Source organism: Argopecten irradians, chromosome 7, assembly GCF_041381155.1.
Source record: "Argopecten irradians isolate NY chromosome 7, Ai_NY, whole genome shotgun sequence".
Lineage (NCBI taxonomy): Eukaryota > Metazoa > Mollusca > Bivalvia > Pectinida > Pectinidae > Argopecten > Argopecten irradians.
Window position 1 is genome coordinate 1,701,462 of NC_091140.1, and position 22,184 is coordinate 1,723,645.

At 35.9% G+C, this 22,184-nt stretch overlaps 2 protein-coding genes across 4 annotated transcripts in view; one reads left to right on the top strand and one right to left on the bottom strand.

Moving 5' to 3' along the window:
* Nucleotides 1-9,386, bottom strand: part of LOC138326998 (nuclear factor related to kappa-B-binding protein-like) — a 56,390-nt gene extending 47,004 nt beyond the window's left edge. For 2 of the 3 annotated variants that reach the window (XM_069272958.1, XM_069272957.1), the window contains exons 1-7: nucleotides 9,250-9,386; nucleotides 5,982-6,118; nucleotides 5,606-5,683; nucleotides 5,207-5,262; nucleotides 4,924-4,991; nucleotides 2,982-3,109; nucleotides 2,505-2,626 (exon numbers count right to left, since the gene is read on the bottom strand). In XM_069272958.1, coding sequence (XP_069129059.1) covers nucleotides 2,505-2,626; nucleotides 2,982-3,109; nucleotides 4,924-4,991; nucleotides 5,207-5,262; nucleotides 5,606-5,683; nucleotides 5,982-6,098 — 569 coding nt within the window. In that variant the 5' untranslated portion in view covers nucleotides 6,099-6,118; nucleotides 9,250-9,386. Of the gene's footprint in view, nucleotides 1-1,372; nucleotides 1,483-2,504; nucleotides 2,627-2,981; nucleotides 3,110-4,923; nucleotides 4,992-5,206; nucleotides 5,263-5,605; nucleotides 5,684-5,981; nucleotides 6,119-9,249 lie in introns of those variants that run through there. The other variant, XM_069272959.1, reaches the window with a different exon arrangement.
* A 194-nt stretch (nucleotides 9,387-9,580) lies between these two features.
* Nucleotides 9,581-21,626, top strand: LOC138326999 (eukaryotic translation initiation factor 3 subunit F-like). The gene is made up of 8 exons (XM_069272960.1): nucleotides 9,581-9,705; nucleotides 10,928-10,998; nucleotides 14,305-14,384; nucleotides 15,482-15,619; nucleotides 17,700-17,791; nucleotides 18,312-18,448; nucleotides 21,022-21,135; nucleotides 21,485-21,626. The coding sequence occupies exons 1-8, from the start codon at nucleotides 9,597-9,599 to the stop codon at nucleotides 21,566-21,568; spliced, it is 825 nt and encodes a 274-aa protein (XP_069129061.1). The 5' UTR covers nucleotides 9,581-9,596; the 3' UTR covers nucleotides 21,569-21,626.
* Nucleotides 21,627-22,184: the final 558 nt, after the last annotated feature.

Here is a 22,184-nt window from a genome sequence, read left to right on the forward strand (position 1 = left end):
AGTAGCTGGTGGCTCCCTAATAACAAACATTGTATTATAGAGGTAGTAGCTGGTGGCTCCCTAATAACAATTATTGTATTATAGAGGTAGTAGCTGGTGGCTCCCTAATAACAAACATTGTATTATAGTGGTAGTAGCTGGTGGCTCCCTAATAACAAACATTGTATTATAGAGGTAGTAGCTGGTGGCTCCCTAATAACAATTATTGTATTATAGAGGTAGTAGCTGGTGGCTCCCTAATAACAAACATTGTATTATAGAGGTAGTAGCTGGTGGCCCCCTAATAACAATTATTGTATTATAGTAGTAGTAGCTGGTGGCTCCCTAATAACAAACATTGTATTATAGAGGTAGTAGATGGTGGCTCCCTAATAACAAACATTGTATTACAGTAGTAGTAGATGGTGGCTCCCTAATAACAAACATTGTATTACAGTAGTAGTAACTGGTGGCTCCCTAATAACAAACATTGTATTATAGAGGTAGTAGCTGGTGGCCCCCTAATAACAAACATCGTATTATAGAGGTAGTAGATGGTGGCTCCCTAATAACAAACATTGTACTACAGTAGTAGTAACTGGTGGCTCCCTAATAACAAACATTGTATTATAGAGGTAGTAGCTGGTGGCTCCCTAAGAACAAACATTGTATTATAGTAGTAGATGCTGGTGGCTCCCTAATAACAAACATTGTATTATAGTGGTAGCAGCTGGTGGCTCCCTAATAACAAACATCGTATTATAGTGGTAGTAGCTGGTGGCTCCCTAACAACAAACATTGTATTATAATGGTAGTAGCTGGTGGCTCCCTAATAACAAACATTGTATTATAGAGGTAGTAGCTGGTGGCTCCCTAATAACAAACATTGTATTATAGTGGTAGCTGGTGGCCCCCTAATAACAATTATTGTATTATAGTCGTAGTAGCTAATGGCTTCCAAATAACAAACATTGTATTATAGTAGTAGTAGCTGGTGGCCCCCTAATAACAATTATTGTATTATAGTCGTAGTAGCTAATGGCTTCCAAATAACAAACATTGTATTATAGTAGTAGTAGCTGGTGGCTCCCTAATAACAAACATTATATTATAGTAAAAGTAGGTGGTGTTCTATCATACATTACCTGACATATTTTTTCCTGACCTTGTGTTCTATCATACATCACCCGACATATTTTTCCTGACTTTGTGTTCCATCGTACGTTACCTGACATATTTTTCTTGACTTTGTGTTCTACCTTACATTACCTAACATGTTTTTTCCTGACATCGTGTTCTATCATACATTAACTGACATATTATTTCCTGACTTTCTGTTCTATCGTACATTACCTGACATTTTTTCCTGACTTTGTGTTCTATCGTACATTACCTGACATATTTTTTCCTGACTTTGTGTTCTATCGTGCGTTACCTGACATATTTTTTCCTGACTTTGTGTTCTATCGTGCGTTCCCTCACATATTTTTTCCTGACTCTGTGTTCTATTATACATTACCTGACATATTTTTTCCTGACTTTGTGTTCTATCGTGCGTTACCTGACATATTTTTTCCTGACTTTGTGTTCTATCGTGCGTTCCCTCACATATTTTTTCCTGACTCTGTGTTCTATTATACGTTACCAGACATATTTTTTCCTGACTTTGTGTTCTATCGTGCATTACCTGACATATTTTTTCCTGACTTTGTGTTCTATCGTGTGTTACCTAAGATATTTTTTCCTGACTTTGTGTTCTATCACGGTTCCCTGACATATTTTTTCCTGACTTTGTGTTCTATCGTGCGTTCCCTCACATATTTTTTCCTGACTCTGTGTTCTATTATACGTTACTGGACATATTTTTTCCTGACTTTGTGTTCTATCATGCATTACCTGACATATTTTTTCCTGACTTTGTGTTCTATCACGGTTCCCTGACATATTTTTTCCTGACTTTGTGTTCTATCGTGCGTTCCCTCACATATTTTTTCCTGACTCTTTGTTCTATTATACGTTACCGGACATATTTTTTCCTGACTTTGTGTTCTATCATGCATTACCTGACATATTTTTTCCTGACTTTGTGTTCTATTGTACGTTACCTGACATATTTTTTCCTGACTTTGTGTTCTATCGTGCATTACCTGACATATTTTTTCCTGACTCTGTGTTCTATTGTACGTTACCGGACATATTTTTTCCTGACTTTGTGTTCTATCATGCGTTACCAGCCATATTTTTTCCTGACTTCGTGTTCTATTGTACGTTACCTGACATATTTTTTCCTGACTTTGTGTTCTATCATGCATTACCTGACATATTTTTTCCTGACTTTGTGTTCTATTGTACGTTACCTGACATATTTTTTCCTGACTTTGTGTTCTATCGTGCATTACCTGACATATTTTTTCCTGACTCTGTGTTCTATTGTACGTTACCGGACATATTTTTTCCTGACTTTGTGTTCTATCATGCGTTACCAGCCATATTTTTTCCTGACTTCGTGTTCTATTGTACGTTACCTGACATATTTTTTCCTGACTTTGTGTTCTATCGTGCGTTCCCTAAGTGGTGGCGGTGGAGGGGTGTACTCCATTGTTACATGCCCATCAGGAGGTATCTTCTTCATTTGTTCAAATACTTTCTGTAAAATGACAAAACTGTAATTTAAGTATATTTGACAAGAAAGTCTTTTATTTTTCATCTCTTGATTGTAAATATATCAAAATATATTGCAGATATCTTACAAGCTAGTAGAACCATTTTTGTAAGGCAGATATGGATTTTAAAATATTTTTATCATCAACTCATCCCATATCAAAAGTTGGTATAAACACAATAAATATGTTTTAAAAAATACAGAAATCTATATCAAAAGCAAATTATCTTTATATTTAGTTGAGGAATATATATGATATTGATACAGGGCTCACACCATTTGTGTCTGTCTGTAGCTATATCCTGAGCTCCTGCTAGTTTTGTATTCTTTTTTTACTTGCCTGTCTTGAAAGAAGGATTTCCTTAAGAAGGTTGGAGTAGTATGTTTGTTGTCGATGTTTGTATTCTCTGTATTTCACTATCCGACATAAATTTGTGTACTTGGCTATATCTGGCGAGTAGAATCCGTCTGAAATCAATAATATGAACAGTTACTATATATATTTCTTGTGTTAACAATTCAATGTAATAGAGGACATCAAAATATAAGGTATTCATCTTATAACAAGAGATCCCAGAGGGATCTTGGCGCCCACCAAAGAATGATCTATGTCTGAAAATGGAAAGAGGGATCTTTTCCCTGCTTTTCAAACTTTTTCAAACACACTACATATAAAATTTGAGACAGATCGCTATAGTACTTTCTAAGAAATAGTGGTAACAAACTTCAACAATGAAATCTAAGATGGCGGCCGGTTGGCCATCTTGTTTACCAATCAGTCCCGAAAGGCATTATGCATCAGTCCTAAAAGGTCCTATGCACAACTAGGGTACAAGGGGAACCTATGCATGGAATTTGAGAAAGATTCCTTCAGTACTTTCTGAGGAATAGCGATAACAAACTTTAACAATCAAAATCCAAGATGGCCGTCAGTCGGCCATCTTGTTTACCGATCGGTCCCAAAATACAATATGCACAACTAGGATCCTAGGGGAACCTGTATATGAAAATTGAGAAAGATCCCTTCAGCACTTTTTAAGAAATAGCGGTAACAAACTTTAACTATCAAAATCCAAGATGGCCACCTGTCGGCCATCTTGTTCATTGATCGGTCCCAAAATGCAATATGCACAATCAGGGCTCTAGGGGAACCTATATATGAAATTTGAGAAAGATCCCTTCAGTACTTTTTGAGAAATAGCGGTAACAAACTTTAACTATCAAAATCAAAGATGGCCACCTGTCAGCCATCTTGTTCACCGATCGGTCCCAAAATGCAATATGCACAACTAGGGTCCTAGGGGAATCTGTATATGAAATTTGAGAAAGATCCCTTCGGTACTTTTTGAGAAATAGCGGTAACAAACTTTAACTATCAAAATCCAAGATGGCTGCCTGTCGGCCATCTTGTTCACCGATTGGTCCCAAAATGCAATATGCACAACTAGGGTCCAAGGGGAACCTGTATATGAAATTTGAGAAAGATCCCTTCAGCTCTTTTTGAGAAATAGCGGTAACAAACTTTAACTATCAAAATCCAAGATGGCCGCCTGTCGGCCATCTTGTTCATCGATCGGTCCCAAAATGCAATATGCACGACTAGGGTCCTAGGGGAACCTGTATATGAAATTTGAGAAAGATCCCTTCAGCACTTTTTGAGAAATAGCGGTAACAAACTTTAACTATCAAAATCCAAGATGGCCGCCTGTCGGCCATCTTGTTCACCGATCGGTCCCAAAATGCAATATGCACAACTAGGGTCCTAGGGGAACCTACATATGAAATTTGAAAAAGATCCCTTTAGTACTTTCTGAGAAATAGCGGTAACAAGAATTGTTAACGGACGGACGGACGGAAGGACGGACGGACGGAAGGACGGACGGACGACGGACCACGGACGAAAGGCGATTTGAATAGCCCACCATCTGATGATGGTGGGCTAAAAATATGTATTTAAATAAATGCTCAATATAAAATCACATCACTTCTTTACAAGACCTTGCCCCGATTTCTCGAAACAAAAGTGTAGACTTAAGTCTAAACTTAAGTTTTTCTCCTTATATAGCTTATATGAAAATTTATGACTTAAGTCAGTTTTTGACTTAAGTTTGTTTCGAAAAATCAGGACCTTGTCACTGCCTTATATCTTTTTCAAATAATTTTTATAGAATACTACTATTCATAACACAAATACAATCATAAATGTATATATTTATGCAATATATTGTTTTACGTTGTATGATCATGGAAACATCACACAGACAATAGTAAAGTTTACTGACCTCTTAACTTTGTATGGAAATCTTTTAATGGATTTCCAAACTTGAAGTTATCACCTTCAAAAAGACTTCTGCAAAGATATAGGAGTGTTGAAATAAGAAAATTGATATATTTGTTAATGTTTATATTATGTCAAAAAGTAACCATCACTAATAGATGTAATATCTATATTTTAAGTTTAAACTGTCTTCTTTCAAAAATACGAATTTTTATTCTAAAGCTCAGAAGCTCATCAGAAATGGAAAATTTTTATTATGAAATCTTTATACAAGGGAGATAACTTACTCTAGTGTGTCTTCTTTTCCCTTCCGGTCATTCTCTGGGAAACTTGGCAGGAATGTCTGATGATAGACAAAGAAAGTTGAGGGTTTCACAGTTATACAGATTGTCAATTGTCATATAATTACTTTTACCAAATTTAGTAGGAAAACTTTAAAACAATACTCCTTCAAACTTCAATCTATTTCCCATAATTATATTTTCAATGAGGCACAAAAGCAGTTGTTCTGAATACAAAAATAAAGTTGATTTAGTTTTTTCAAATTATTATTTTGTAAATATGGATAGAGTCACGTGATCAATATGAGGTCAATATGCTACTGTTATAATAGTGAATAATTAAAAATCCATCAATAGTTTGATATGTGACCAATATTTATGTCTGGACACTAAATAAGATCTTACCAACAGATGTTCTTGCTGTTCCTTTGTCAGCTGGACCTGCCAGGTCTCCTTACTTATTACATCATTGAAGATGTGGGACTGTAAAAACACAACAAAAGTTAATCTGATAAAATCAAAGAATATATGTATATGTGTGCTCCATTCCTTAAAATAAAAGAATATATGTGATCCGGTCAGTTATATTTCTGAAATATTTTTGTAATATTCATTTATCATTGATAAATTATAAAAAGGTAATAGAAATTTTGTGCTATAAAGTTGAATTTCAGAAAATCTTTTAAGTCCCGTATATGGTTGAGTCAAATCTTAGTTTTCTAATATTTTTCAAATGAATAGTTCAATTTGCTTAGTTTTTATAAGTTTATGGGACCCAAACCTGTTCAATCATAGCCTCGGGGAGGAGCATTTCCCGCCTGCCTAATAGGCACCGCTCCAGTTTGGTGCCAGGCTTGGATACTGGGAGACCCCATGGTGCTCCCTCGTCTGAAGACATCCGCTACAAAGCTTATATTTCTGTAAAAACAAAAAGGCACTTGATCGAGTTTTCAAGAATACAAAAACTTAAAGCTATTTTCATTACAACTATATACACTGTGAAATCATTTATTTTCGTGGGGGTTTAATTTTCGTGGATTTCGTTTTTTGACCAAAGTCAATGAATTTATGTCCCCACCAAATATATATCTTTTTAATGAGTGTATACTGATGTCAAGTAAGTTTATTTGTTCAAACATTGTAGGTTGATTAGTACATTACTACATAAAGTCTACTTCGGGGACAAGCATGACAAGTTCAAAGTTGAAATATTGTTCAAACAAAGATAGTTTTCAAATTTTGTAGACCTTATCTACATGTACCAACGAAAAATTGATTGAGTATAAAATATAATGAATCTATCAATGTGACTCGATAATTGTTTGAGGGACACACCTGTAAAAACACTAGCTGAGTACTGACTCTAGCTTTTGATTGTAACAGTGTTGTGTGGTAGAGCTTAGTTCCGCTTGAGCGATCACACGTACAGTACAGATGATAGGGTTGACGGGTAATGTGAAAGGTCTCTTCCACGAATTTAAAAGCCAACAAAATTATAAAAATTTAGAATCCACGAAAATTGAGCCCAGGGAAAATAAATGATTTCACAGTATATATTAATTATAAGATAAAATGGTTAGACTTTTTAGACTAGGCCAAATAAAAAAGTATTCTTGTTTCCGATAACAACCTTTAAAATGAAGGGTCGGTAGGTGGGATTTTTTTTTTTTATATATTTTTTCCTCTTCATCCCAGTTTCTTGCAGTGAAAAAACTAAAATATACTTTATTCAACCTTATATAAACCATGGATTTGAGTCCCAGGGTATTATTGATGTTGAAAAATTTACAGAATCATCAGAATAATTATGTAAAAAAAAATTCTGATTTTGTGCAAAACTGCCAAAAATAAGGTTGTTGTTTGTTTGCTGGATGGCAAAACCGAGAAAAAGTTTTTGAGTAGGCACTGATTTTATAGAAATATTATTTGTATGGGCCTAAAAGATTCTATACTGTATCAAAGAGTATTCAGTACTAAAGACTAATATATGTGTCATGATCAACATCAACTCCGAAATTAGGACCATAATTAAGCTGCAGTGACAACAATAAACTCCTCTGGATTAATTGATAAATAACAAATTGGCTTCTAAGCTGCTGCATCTACATTTCTTTTTGCAAAAAAATATTCATATATTACATTTCTAAAAAAGAACATTTGATATTGTGTTTTGTGCTATATGTATATACCTATATGGTGCCAATCAGTCAAACCTGTCTGTAAAGGACACCAACGGAACATTTCTTTATAGACAGGTGTACTTTATAGCAGATTTGACAGTATCTTGACATAAGCTATGTGACATTGATGACAGGCTGCACACTTGTGGCAAAAGCACAGTTTTGTATAATAATCATATAAATATAAACTTTGTATTTCAAATTGATTGTCAAACAAGGTACACGACTTATACAATATCCCTCTCGATGGCCGAGTGAAATTATGCGAGAGGTCTTACAGGGGTATCATAATATAAACATTTCAAAATAGATATTTTCATTATGCTTGTTTTCAGTGATATCTTGGGTAATTTGAATACTTTATCGATAAAGACCTTTTTGGTTTCATCATCTATTAATTATAGGATGATGATATAATCATTACTATTAAATTGATGCTTTATTATAGATAAGAAATCTTATTATAATGCAAGCTCAAATTTTGCTATTATCTGTAAATTAATTATAAGGGGCAGGGCGCGGCCCTTCATGCCCAAAGGGCATGAAGTGCGAAGCACTTCTAAGGTAGCATATTCATGAAGATATAAGAAAAAACACAATCTTCAAAATTCAATCCTACACACTGACAGCTTCAGTTTGCGGTCGCCATTTTTCATGCATATGGGTAGGATGTGCGTTGCTCCGGTACTGCTCTCCCAGTAAATATATATTTAACTGATGCAAATGCATAACAGGAGTAAATTAACATTTTTTATTATTTTTGAAATAATAATAATAACACTTTCAAAATTAAAAGCTATGGGATGCAGTCAAAATATCCACCAAAGCAAAGATGAGCACAAGGAATCATGACGTCACTTAACGTCAACAAATGGCGCGAAATCATAGGATTCGCATATGCGGCACCAAAGGCCTTGAATGGACACAAAGAAATCATTCATTTCTTTGAGTTTATGCTAGACAATTATTACATAACATACTTCTATAGTTTAAAGTGCATCCTTTTATTTCTAAATTATGTCTTCAACATGAAATAGAAATAAAATAAACAAGTAGAGCTTGTATGCTGTGCATGATTAAAACATCTGGCTGCACCCTTTAAGGCCTTGCCTTACGTCATATTAAACTAAATGATGGAAGGTTTTGCAAGAGCAAGATAGCAGCTGTACCATTCCTTTTAGGTTGGACAATCATTGGCTAGTTATATATATTAGTAGTAGCAAATTAAATGCCATGCATGGCCACAAGGACTGTGATTTAAGGATTAACCTATTACTTTGCTTAGTTTATAAGATAATAAACCCTTTGAAGCATGAGGTAATTAAATTGTGTAAATGTTAATAATTTAAAAGTTATAAACATATATTGTTAAATCAATTATTAACATTAACCAGTTTTGCAACTACTAACTACATATTTTATAAAGTATAACTATTAGAATATATTTTTCCAATAATTAATGACAATATTAATATTATTGGCTGTAAAATTGCATCCACAACACATTCCCATTTTTTTTCTGTATTACACTGTGATCTTATTATCCAAGTATTGATTAATTAATATTTGTATTGAAATATTATGTAAAATCTACATAACATAACTATAAGTAACTAAACTATTAGTATTTGGTGGAGTAAAATATTTTGTAACGCCATAACTCATAAACATATATAATCATGCATAGTTTACACTTTAACGCGTCCACTTGTATATGTAAATTTATGAAATGCATACCACATTCCAAGGAAACATGCATTTCTGAAAAATATCATACAACGTGCAAATCATTTGCCTCTGAATCCATCAAATAAACTTCAGTAAGAGCAAAGTTACAACTTCCATACCGAGCTAATGACACTCACTTACCCATTCACGAGAACAATGCTATCAAATTATATGAAAAATGCAAGTCTTTCGTGTCTAGAAAGTCGTTTTCCGCATGGTAGTAATTGAAAATGTTGAACAGCCTTGAATAACAAAATAAAACCGGAAGTTTAGATAGCCATCATACCCTTCTTTTTGGATCGACCCTACACGAATTTAATTGGAAGAAATTAATAAGTAGAATCATACTTACTAACACACATATATTTTCAAGTCACTAATTTAGAAAATAATTTTCCCAAGTAGTAATTAAAAATTCTTTCCGAAAAATATTTATTACATCCACAAATTTCCACCAATCGCGTGACTTCCTGCCCTTCGTTTCAAAAATGGCGACGAACCTCGTGTGCCGGGTTCACCCGGTGGTGCTCTTTAGCATTATTGACTCATACGAGAGGCGAAATGAAGACGCAAAGAGAGTCATCGGGACACTTTTAGGTATATTCTTCGTTTTGTAATTCTGCTTGATCCCGAATAGGGAATGAATCGTCACCCATCTTAGTGTTTTATTGTGGACTCTATCGCATTTTGACAGCTGTTTACATGTTACTGTCACAGGGGCTTGTCACTTTTAGCATATGTTTAGAGTTTAGTGTTATATCTTAATTACGATTTCTTTCAACATTAAATAACATTAAACTGACAGAGCATGTTTCTTTGGCTGAGAGACTTGCACGTCCTTTAGACATGTTGAGATAATATGAATTTAAGGCAAAGCCTCAGAAGAGCGCAGCTACATGTAAAAGATTATAACATCATAACTTTATATTGCCTATATTTTTCTATGAGATTAACAATAGAATATTTCACTGACATGCAAATACTATCGATAGTTAGAAAGAATTCAAAACAATCCAAATGGAATAGTTCAATATCAGATGCAGAGAAAACTTGGCAACATGCCATGCTATCAAAAATACGCGCGAATCTGTGCCGTCATCTTTGGCGTCAGGTTTTGTGACGTCAGTGCTGACGGTGCCGTGCGCTTGAGAACATACACAGTACATATTGGACAACTACATTTATTGCGTTGTTCTTGTACATGTGTAAATTAAAACTACTTACAGTAATTTTAAAGCGTATACTGATAACACATTTAGTCTAGTACAGAAATTTCAAATCTCGTCGTGCTGATAATGAGAATTAAAACATGGCTGCCTACATGGAGGCGCGAGACCTTTCCCGCGGGACACAATTTCAAAGTCCAAGGGGTACTGGAGTGTATTGGAATCTATATGCTCACACACGTGTTATGGTTAGTAGAGCTTCGCTCTACGCGGCCTTCGGCCGCGCAGAGAGCTGCGCTCTTATTATTAGGCCTACCAATATGATTTTCTTAGGTTTTTTTTTTAATTTTATGTTTCACATGGTCACACAGACAGGCAATAAACAGACCTTTTTCATGTATATTTATTAAACAGATGCTATAATTGTTTTAATCACAGGGACTTGACACTTTTCTGAAAGAAAAAAAAAAATCTTTGCCCCATCACAAAATCAGATTTTATTGACAAAATGATTGCATTTTCTTATATTGATCAAATTTATAGAAACATTCATCAACACCTTTTAAATTATTTTTTAAAAAAAATTGGTTCAAACTTTATTTCTACTAGACTTACAATTGATTATTACTACTAATTACTTCTCTTCATTCCAGGCGTGTATGACAAAGGAGCTGTTGAGATCACTAACTGTTTTGCTGTTCCTCACAATGAGTCTGAAGACGAGGTTTGTGAATCAGTTTACAGCAGAAATGTTTTTTAGCTCACCTGGCCCGAAGGGCCGGTGAGCTTATGTCATGGCGCGGCGTCCGTCGTCCGTCCGTCCGTCAACATTTCCTTTAAATCGCTACTAGTCATAGAGTTCTGGATGGATTGTAACCAAATTTGGCCACAAACATCCTTGGGGGAAGGGGAACAGAACTTGTATAAATTTTGGCTCTGACCCCCCGGGGGCAGGAGGGGCGGGGCCCAATAGGGGAAATAGAGGTAAATCCTATAAATCGCTACTTGTCCTAGAGTTCTGCATGGATTGTAACCAAATTTGGCCACAAACATCCTTGGGGGAAGGGGAACAGAACTTGTATAAATTTTGGCTTTGACCACAAGGGGGCAGGAGGGGGGGCCCAATAGGGGAAATAGAGGTTAATCCTATAAATCACTACTTGTCATAGAGTTCTGGATGGATTATAACCAAATTTGGCCAGAAACATCCTTGGGGGAAGGGGAACAGAACTTGTATAAATTTTGGCTCTGACCCCCCGGGGGCAGGAGGGGCGGGGCCCAATAGGGAAAATAGAGGTAAATTCTATAAATCGCTACTTGTCCTAGAGTTCTGCATGGATTGTAACCAAATTTGGCCAGAAACATCCTTGGGGGAAGGGGAACAGCACTTTTATAAAATTTGGCTCTGACCCCAAGGGGGCAGGATGGGCGGGGCCCAATAGGGGAAATAGAGGTTAAATCCTATAAATCGCTACTTGTCCTAGAGTTCTGCATGGATTGTAACCAAATTTGGCCACAAACATCCTTGGGGGAAGGGGAACAGAACTTGTATAAGTTTTGGCTTTGACTCCCCCGGGGGCAGGAGGGGCGGGGCCCTTTAGGGGAAATAGAGGTAAATCCTATAAATCGCTACTTGTCCTAGAGTTCTGCATGGATTGTATCCAAATTTGGCCAGAAACATCCTTGGGGGAAGGGGAACAGAACTTGTATAAATTTTGGCTCTGACTCCAAGGGGGTAGGAGGGGCAGGGTCCAATAGGGGAAATAGAGGTAAATCCTATAAATCGCTACTTGTCATAGAGTTCTGCATGGATTGTAACCAAATTTGGCCAAAAACATCCTTGGGGGAAGGGAAACAGAACTTGTATAAATTTTGGCTCTGACCCCCCTCGGGGACAGGAGGGGCGAGGCCCAATAGGGGAAATGAAGGTAAATCCTATAAATCGCTACTTGTCCTAGAGTTCTGCATGGATTGTAACCAAATTTGGCCAGAAACATCCTTGGGGGAAGGGGAACAGAATTTGTATAAATTTTGGCTCTGACCCCAGGGGGGCATGAGGGGCGGGGTCCAATAGGGGAAATAGAGGTAAATCCAAAAAATCGCTACTTGTCCTAGAGTTCTGCATGGATTGTACCACCCAAATTTGGCCAGAAACATCCTTGGGGTTAACAGAATTCGTATAAATTTTGGCTTTGACCCCCTGGAGCAGAAAAAGTGGGGCGCAATAGAGGAATTAGAGGTTAATAGTCAAATTCCTTCAGAAAATAAACAATGAACTTGTATTCAGAACATTACTTGGCATTACAAACCAGGTGAGCGATACAGGCCCTCTGGGCCTCTTGTTTGTGATATGGTTAAAAGATGTTTGAAGGACATCAGATAGTTATTAAAAAATGTTAAACTACAAAGTAGAATAAAGGACATCAGATAGTAATTAAAGGGACAATTCACTCAGGCTAATTCTTTTACATAATCAAGAAGCAAAATATGGCATAAATGTATTGTTCTACATTTCTTATGAAACATATAAGATAAAATATTGACAAATTCCACGTCATTATTTAGTATTTTAATTGATACCGTTGTAAATACAAATCGTTGATCAATACGATTAAGCAGGTACAACATGTACGCTGTACCCATATCCGAGCCAAAGTCACGCATGTTAAACAAATGAACTACATAACCACTGTGGAGGTGATAACAATGATTTTCTAGGCAAGAAAATTCACCTAATAAGGTAAAAACACTACTGTCAGGGCGATTTGAGCAGTTCTAGACAAAAGTAGCATTTCTCTACGAGCAAGGGACAGGGCTCGGCATACAAGATGTTCGACCACAATGTGTAATGGCGGACAGCGAGCGAGTTTCAACATTTCACACGCATTTCAATACCATGGGCTTTTCTGGCATATTACAGAAAACCCGACTGGTCTAATTCCCATTAGAACTGATTATTTTCCGATATATGTACAAATTTTAATGTTCTCTTAGACTGAATTGTCCCTTTAAAAAATGTTAAACTATAAAGAAGAATAAAGGACATCAGATAGTAATTAAAAAATGTTAAACTAAAAGTAATATATGATATCTTAATTTCATAAATTACATAATTCTTTAATTCTGATAAAGAAGATTAATTTTTTTGTAGAATTAAACTTGTAAATTAGTTAGACTTGGAGCATTGCTAATTAGGGCTGAAACAATTAGTAATTGTTGTATTCGATTATTCGGTCACATGTAATCAATTACTAATCGATTAATCATTTGAATTGAAGGCAACTATATTGTTTCACTACTGACTACTGAAAACGTCCGCCATGTTTTGTTATCAACTAATAATAACACCTACTGTATAATATGACAGAGGTATGCCTTATATAATATAAGCCTACCAACAATAAGAATAGATTTATTGACAAAACAAACGTATTTTATCCCAAATAAGCTCTGAATTCCGTTCCTGTATCATCTTCCGTAACATCGTTTAAATCAAGTCTGCTAACCCGCTGTTTTGACGTGACCTTCACACGTACGACTAATCAACCAAATCTGGGTCGCACAGAGCGACATGACCAAATTTTCGTCAATGAACTTTTTTATTTCCGTGATCAAAAAAAAAAAAAAAAAAATCAACAACTCTTATCTTCAATTAGAATATGAACAAAAACATTCTTTTTATATGATAAACACATGCAATAGTAAAATTTAAATGTTCAAGATTACTGCTCCTTCCGTTCCCGAGCGTCCCGGCGGCGATAAGGCCTCCGTGACGTAACAACATGGAGAAAATTGGCGAACAGCGTGTTGCAAGCTTTCTCATGACATCCACTTTTCATTGATTAATGACTTTAACTTCCACAGAGATGTAATTTAACAAGTATTTCTCACATCATATATGCTTTGTTAAGTTCAAAACATGTACATAAAGAGATGAAACTCCAGTCGGAATGGCTTACTCAGAAAACCAAGATCTGTCAAAGTGTTTAGTAAGCTTACACTGCTAATATGTTAAATGGTTGTATTACAGGTGGCAGCAGATTTGGAATATGCACGGAACATGTTCGAGCTCCACAAGAAAGTCAATGCAGCAGAGGTTATTGTGGGATGGTATGATTTAAAGGAAATAAGATGTACTTGTTTATGTCATATTAATTGACTCCAATTAACTCCCAGACGTAAATTAGAAGTCTGAAGATAAATTAGAAGTCTGATATGTTGTTACTCTTTCTAAAAAAATACTGATTAAAATGTCTAATCTCAAGTATGGTTGTTAATGTAAACATCCCTGTGTATGACAGTAAAAATTCAGTGGAATGGTACAACATAATTTGTAATGAACCAGATCTTCATTCTCTTTTACCTCAATATGTACTGTATGCTATAGGTACCGTATCAGAGGTATCAGAACCTCTGTACTGATCCACAAGTACTACGCTCGTGAGGCTAAGAATCCTATTCATCTCACTGTGGACGTTAATATGTACTGTATATTACAGGTACTCTACTGGATCTGAGGTATCAGAACACTCTGTACTGATCCACGAGTACTACGCTTGTGAGGCTAAGAATCCTATTCATCTCACTGTGGACGTTAATATGTACTGTATATTACAGGTACTCTACTGGATCTGAGGTATCAGAACACTCTGTACTGATCCACGAGTACTACGCTTGTGAGGCTAAGAATCCTATACATCTCGCTGTGGACATTAATATGTACTGTATATTACAGGTACTCTACTGGATCTGAGGTATCAGAACACTCTGTACTGATCCACGAGTACTACGCTCGTGAGGCTAAGAATCCTATACATCTCACTGTGGACGTTAATATGTACTGTATATTACAGGTACTCTACTGGATCTGAGGTATCAGAACACTCTGTACTGATCCACGAGTACTACGCTTGTGAGGCTAAGAATCCTATTCATCTCACTGTGGACGTTAATATGTACTGTATATTACAGGTACTCTACTGGATCTGAGGTATCAGAACACTCTGTACTGATCCACGAGTACTACGCTTGTGAAGCTAAGAATCCTATACATCTCGCTGTGGACATTAATATGTACTGTATATTACAGGTACTCTACTGGATCTGAGGTATCAGAACACTCTGTACTGATCCACGAGTACTACGCTCGTGAGGCTAAGAATCCTATACATCTCACTGTGGACGTTAATATGTACTGTATATTACAGGTACTCTACTGGATCTGAGGTATCAGAACACTCTGTACTGATCCACGAGTACTACGCTCGTGAGGCTAAGAATCCTATTCATCTCACTGTGGATACGACACTGAAGGGAAGTAAGATGGACGTCAAAGCTTACGTCAGGTATGTACATGTAAAGTTCTACAAAACAAATATTAAAGTTCTAGTCTTGTTTCGCAAAATCCCACTTAAAGCGAGTGCAGATAAAATATTGTACTCCGACTTGGTGAAATAAAGGGGAATTAAATGATTGTAATTTGCTTTTAAATTGTTGTAAAACAAGTAGCTTAGATTTAGAATTGATAAATAATACATGAACACAGAAGTTATTTGGGCTTTACATTAACACCAAATTTATCAAGACAAGTAACTTAAAACATAAGTTATTGAATGATTATATATCTTATTCAGAATTATTTCAAACTTATGGGAAATAGAAAATATTTAATTGATAGTTAATTTCTAATGTTCTCAACTAACATTTAACTTACAACAACTTCTAAATTTGGCATATACAGTCAAACCTGCTCTAACAACCGCCTGTCTATAACGATCGGTTTTTAGACTCCCTGTGCATTTTTACTCTATAATGGCACTGTGCATAACGACCACCTGTCTAATGTGGCTAACGACCCGTCATTTTAGCCCTGTCGAAGTTGTCTATCGACCGGTCGCCGAGATGGCATTTTTAGAGTACAGTGTGTGTAGTAGCGTCCCTTTGACCTACTTCCAGTAATTAACTCCCTTAGTAAGCTAATGGCAGCCATTACTGAAGCGCTAGCTATGAATTGTTTATACAGGACTGTATGGTTTAAAACCTAGCGGTTGTAACATTTGAGGTACAAATATGTTTGCCGACTTCAGGATGGAAGTTTTAACGACCGTTTATGCCTAGCAAACACTGAATTTATGTTTGGTCGCGAACGCCATCTGCATGAAAAGATCACTCGTAAAGCGTGATTTTGAAGCCATAACTCGGATGATACAGTAGGCAAAATAAAACATGCCGATTTATTTATTGTGTTCCGTTATTCATTGTCAATATCCAGCATTGTAATACTACTAAGTAATGGTATGTACTTAAAGGGACAATTCAATCTTAGAGAACATTAAAATTTGTACATATATCGAGGAAAAACCAGTTCTAATGGAAATTAGATCAGTCGGTTTTACTGTGATATGCCTGAAAAGCCCATGGTGGTGACATGTGTGTAGATGTTCAGACTCGCTCGCTGTCTGCCATTACACATTGTGGTCGAACTTCTTGTATGCCGAACCTTGTCCTTTGCTCGTAGAGTAATGCAACTTTTGTCTTGAACTGCTCAAATCGCTCTGACAGTAGTGGTTTACATTATTAGGTGAATTGTCTTGCCTAAAAATCATTTTATTACCTCCTCAGTGGTTATGTAGTTCATTTGTTTAACATGCGTGACTTTGGCTCGGATATGGGTACAGAGTACATACTGTACCTGCTTAATCGTATTGATCAACGATTTGTAATTACAACGGTATCAATTAAAATACTTAACAATGACGTGGAATTTGTCAATATATTGAGTTAAATGTTTCATATGAAATGTAGAACAATACATTTATGCCATATTTTGCTTCTTGGTTATGTAAAAGAATTAGCCTGAGCGAATTGTCCCTTTAACCTTTTCAAAGTAGACATATAAATTTACGTTTGATTTCTTCATGATTATAGAGTCAGTCGGATTATCGCCCGATGTAACCCAGGTATTCTCAATGTGTTTATCAATAAAATACGGTCCCTTTACTTTGTAGTAATGCTAATATGTGTATCTGCATTGTGATTTTAAAAGTGGTGTACAAAATATTACACACATACATTGTCCAAAATTAATTTCCGCTTGCATTTGAAAGCCCCATTCAAACATTAAAAAATATAAAAACAAATCACGGAAATATATTGACACAATTAGTTTTTTAAATAATGCATGGTAATAAGTATATAAATATCCAATAGCAAGTCTGTTTTGCATCAATTCTGTTTTATTACTGACTCGCTGGTTGGCACGAAAGCCCCAACCTGTCTTTAAAGGCAGCCTGTCTATAGTGACCGATTTTCTGTCTCCCCTTTAGTGGTCATTATAGACAGGTTTGACTACAACCCAGGAAAAATAGAAAAGAAATACAAAAAATTAAACATGTTGTATCTAACTTGCGTTAATCTCCCTTACAGTACATCCATTGGGGTCCCCAACAAAACTATGGGCTGTATGTTCACTGCTGTACAAGTGGAGACCATCACCTATGAGCCAGAGAGAGTAGGAGGTAAGCCATTGTAGAGATTTAATCTCCTATGAGCTAGAGAGAGTAGGAGGTAAGCCATTGTAGAGATTTAATCTCCTATGAGCCAGAGAGAGTAGGAGGTAAGCCATTGTAGAGTTTTAATCTCCTATGAGCTAGAGAGAGTAGGAGGTAAGACAGGAGGTTTTAATATGCTTTTGGCAAATAACAAATATCTTATGCTATTGTTAAGAGACCATTTTCACTATGATATAGTAGTGGAAAAGAAACTAATAGGAAACTGTCCTTTAATATTACCGAAGGCAGAAATACAATTTATTAAGAGAGAAAAGTAAACCCAAACAGGCATTTTTGTGTAATATATATAGATCAGGAAATTTTGTTTTTTTCCAAAAACTCTTACTATGTATTGAACTTCTCTTAACTTGAATTGTGGAAAAGTTGGAAAGTTTGCGTTTGTAGCAGGTTCTATTGTTATGAGTTAACAATGTTTGTATCTTACTGTATTATTATTTAGCCTTAAACTATTTACCTGTCTTTACAGTGGATCTCATTCAGCAGGGAAAGTTGAACCCTAAGAGAAGTGTTGCCATGGTGACTGACCTTCAACAGGTGGAGAATGCCTGTACATCTCTACAGGACAAACTAGCCATGGTCATGGCATATGTCGAGGATGTTCTGGTAATTAAGATCATGTTATCATGTTTGATTGTCTGTATGCCCCTTATTACACCCGGTCCACCCCAACTGCGAATGATAAATATTATGAAGTTCCTTACCGTCAATCGATTGATTTGTAACACAGCGAGAAATTCTGTACCGTGTAGCGATAAACGCTAACACTCTACCGACACAACGTGGCTATTTTTAGACTCGAGTACTGTCGCCAAATCCACAGGTAAATCGCGGGGCGCTCTGGCTACATCAGCTATACCAAACACAATCGTAAATGTTACAAATACCGTAAAATCTTGTGTTACTTACACACCAGTGTACTTTGCACATGTATTTTTTCTTATGGCTTTAAATACTGAAAAAAATCTACTATCGGTATATTTTGCGCATTCAAATTTTGGGGAAAACGATGTCCGGGGAACCACAAATTCAGTGTTATAAAGGTGGTAATTTCATTGCAAAACATTCACAATAAATGCTTGACAACTTGCACAAAAAGTGTTGTATTTAGAAGAAATAACATAATATAATTGCACTGTGCTTGTTTTCTTTTATTGGCCACCGTTAACTGAAACAGTGAAATATATCTTGCAGAACATGTCAAAAACATTGGCAGTCCGCCGTATTCGATCCGTACACATGTCAATGTCTGGAGATATTACACATGAATAGTTATCAGAACTATTTGAAAATATTATAATTTAGTTACTTTAATATTGCCACAATAAGTTTTAAGTGTGTTTGAGATCATTAACAAACTTTAAAGAGCATTCCGATAGCATTTACGTTGGCTTGCAATAATCACATCGTGAGTGAACTCACTATCTGTACGGCACCAGATCCAAGCTGATGGCTAATTATATATAACAGTACGGTTAAAATGCCACTAACCTTCTAGCTTGTCAGTTTTGCTGTAATAATATTACAAACCACTTATTGAAAATCCTAAATATAGGACAGTTTAGGACTCGTCTTATAAATCCCACGTGTGTTTTGACTTTTTGCACACGGCCTGCAGCCGGGACATGTTATGGCGGTTCCCTACGTAATGAGCATAGCTAGATCTATAAGGAGTTTCATATGCAGTTTTACTAGAAATATGAAGATTTGTTAAAATATCTAAAATAAAGAAATACTAGTCAAGTGAATTTTTATGCAATTTGAAGAATATTTGTTTTGTTTTTAAGTAGATACAGACGCATTGTTGATGATATATAGATCGGTTAAGCTAACTAGCCATTCAGTTTCTTTAAGCTGGATGAGAGGCCCGAGCGTAGCATCCAGTACCAGTTTACCTGTGGATTTGGCGACAGTACTGGAGTCTATAAATAACTACACTCATTCAATACATCGATACAAGTCAGCGGTAGAGCGGTAGGGGTTTATATACACGCATCGTTCGCAGTTGGGGTGGACCGGGTGTAAGGCTTTTGGAACTAGACCTATGTTCCATAAAAAGAACCCTTGCCGTTTGAAAATTCTATTTGCCTATAACTTAATTTTGATAAACACTTGTATGAGATTAATCATGAAAATAACCCAATGATATCAAAATCTCATGGAGATCACTTTCAAAATTGTGTATAGATATATTCCAGTAGTGGTCTGCGGATATATAACTCACCCGATGTCAAGTCTTCATAATACATATGTCAGGTCTTCATAATACCGTATGTTCCCTATTAAGAGCGTCTCCTCTAATAAGGGTGCCCCCACGTTTTTTGCTGGAAAAAATCAACTAATTTCATACAATTTTTGTGCCAGATTGTGACAATTTGTCTTTGCAGACGTTAAAAAAATACTGTTTCACATCAATCTGATGCTTAACAGATATCCGATCAGCTTGTATAAGCACTAAATTTATTGCATTGGACAACTTGGGACATCTTTGCCAAGTGTTTACACATAGAAACAGTGAGAACGCCATGTTCAAAATAAAATGTGTCACTTTAATGCCTCATGCACATGTATGGATGAAGACAAACTGGCAGCAACATTTTAGCGATGTCTATACAGGTTTTATGAATACTTACTGTATATCTAGGTTCCTAAATAACAGGAATGGTATCACATCTTTGCATTTTATTGTGTGCTCTTGTCGGTAATTCCCATCTGCCACAAAACAAAAGTAGCGATCAAAAGCACCGTCTGCCATTTTGTGTATGCATGGTAAACAAAAAGGCTAGCATGAAATGCCAAAATTCTGTGAAACAGACATATTTAACCAATGTTTAATACTTCTGGTACATACATTTCTTCATAATTATGTAATTTCAATACATACTTGACTTCAAAATGTAAGTTGGTTATAGTAAGTTTCAGAAAAATACAAAACTAAAAACAAGATGACTATAGTCTGTTTCAGAAAAAAAATATCTAAAAATGGTCTCAAATAACAGCACCCCCCTTGGCCATTTACCCGTGCCCGGCGTGCTCATTAGGGAAAATACGGTACATACAATATTTGCAGTAATACCCAACTAACTGGATTTGCCTGTGCACTAGATATATAGCCGTTAATTTTAGTTTGAATAGTATTTGTCTTTGTTATATTAAATCATACTTTGTTTCTGTTACAGTCAAATAAGATCCCAGCCGATAACAGAATAGGGAGACACTTACTTGAGCTGACCACAAATGTACCACAGATTGCTCCAGAGGAGTTTGAGTCTATGTTGAATTCAAATATGAAAGTAAGTAGTTCTTTGTTAACCCAGATTGTATTAGGTATGTCCCACAATGGGGGAATATAGTGTTACCTTCTGTTGTGTTCTATCCTGTCACGTATGATTCCATATGGAGACACAGGCACATATGACCTATAGACACCTCTAGTTCTTTCAATGATACAGGATTCTTGCTTGATCATTAAATCAGCTGAAAGCACCAAAAATAATGTGAAAATAATAAACCTTTTTTCCTGTTTGAATTGAAAAATACATGTAAAATTGTTGATATTTTATTTATAAACATGATTTGTTATGCTGTATAATATACTTTATTAACTTGAATCCATCTCATTACAATTATCTCTGTCCTCAGGATCTGTTGATGGTGGTATACCTAGCCAACCTGACCAGGACACAGCTGGCTTTGAACGAAAAACTCTCCTCGCTGTCATTGTAAATGTTATTTATTTTGTTTCATCGTCGTCATTACCATGTAATAAAGGACATTTTCCATCGGTATGGCTTTCTGTCATCTGTGTATAGTGATGAAACAGACCTACAATTTAACCTATAGTGCGGTTCATGACTTCAGAGTTACTATCCCTGAAGCTTTTGCTGTTAAACCTAAAGATGTAGTACTGGTAGTACTCACAACAAATTAGGTTACTATGTTGACGAAACCATATTCCTGGTGAAATTTGTATACTGTATAAGGGTTATCAGAACATCACTCACGAACCCGTACTTTGTTAACAAGGACATAACCCAAACAGTTACCCACAACTAACAACTCATTTTAAATATATTAAAAGCGCATACCTGGTAATTATTTGACTCAATATGGTGGTGTGCCATTTTCTCTGTTGATGGTTATTGCAATATAATATCTAATCTAGAGATGATAATGCAGCAAAGGTTACCGAAAGTCAACATTTATTTGTGGCTACTATTTAGCAATTTCTCTTTCAAATTAGATTGGTTTAGATGAACATCAAAGGAAATCTCTGCAGGCCTTCACTTTTACTATAAGATAGTCCAGGATCATCTTCTATGCTCCAGGGTTTAAATCACTT

Bases quoted from the DNA above. Each gene is read 5' to 3' on its own strand.
- LOC138326999 (XM_069272960.1), top strand. From the start codon at position 9,597: ATGGCGACGAACCTCGTGTGCCGGGTTCACCCGGTGGTGCTCTTTAGC. The intron at 9,706-10,927 runs GTATATTCTTCG...TCTTCATTCCAG, and splicing joins AGTCATCGGGACACTTTTAG to GCGTGTATGACAAAGGAGCT. The intron at 10,999-14,304 runs GTTTGTGAATCA...GTTGTATTACAG, and splicing joins ACAATGAGTCTGAAGACGAG to GTGGCAGCAGATTTGGAATA.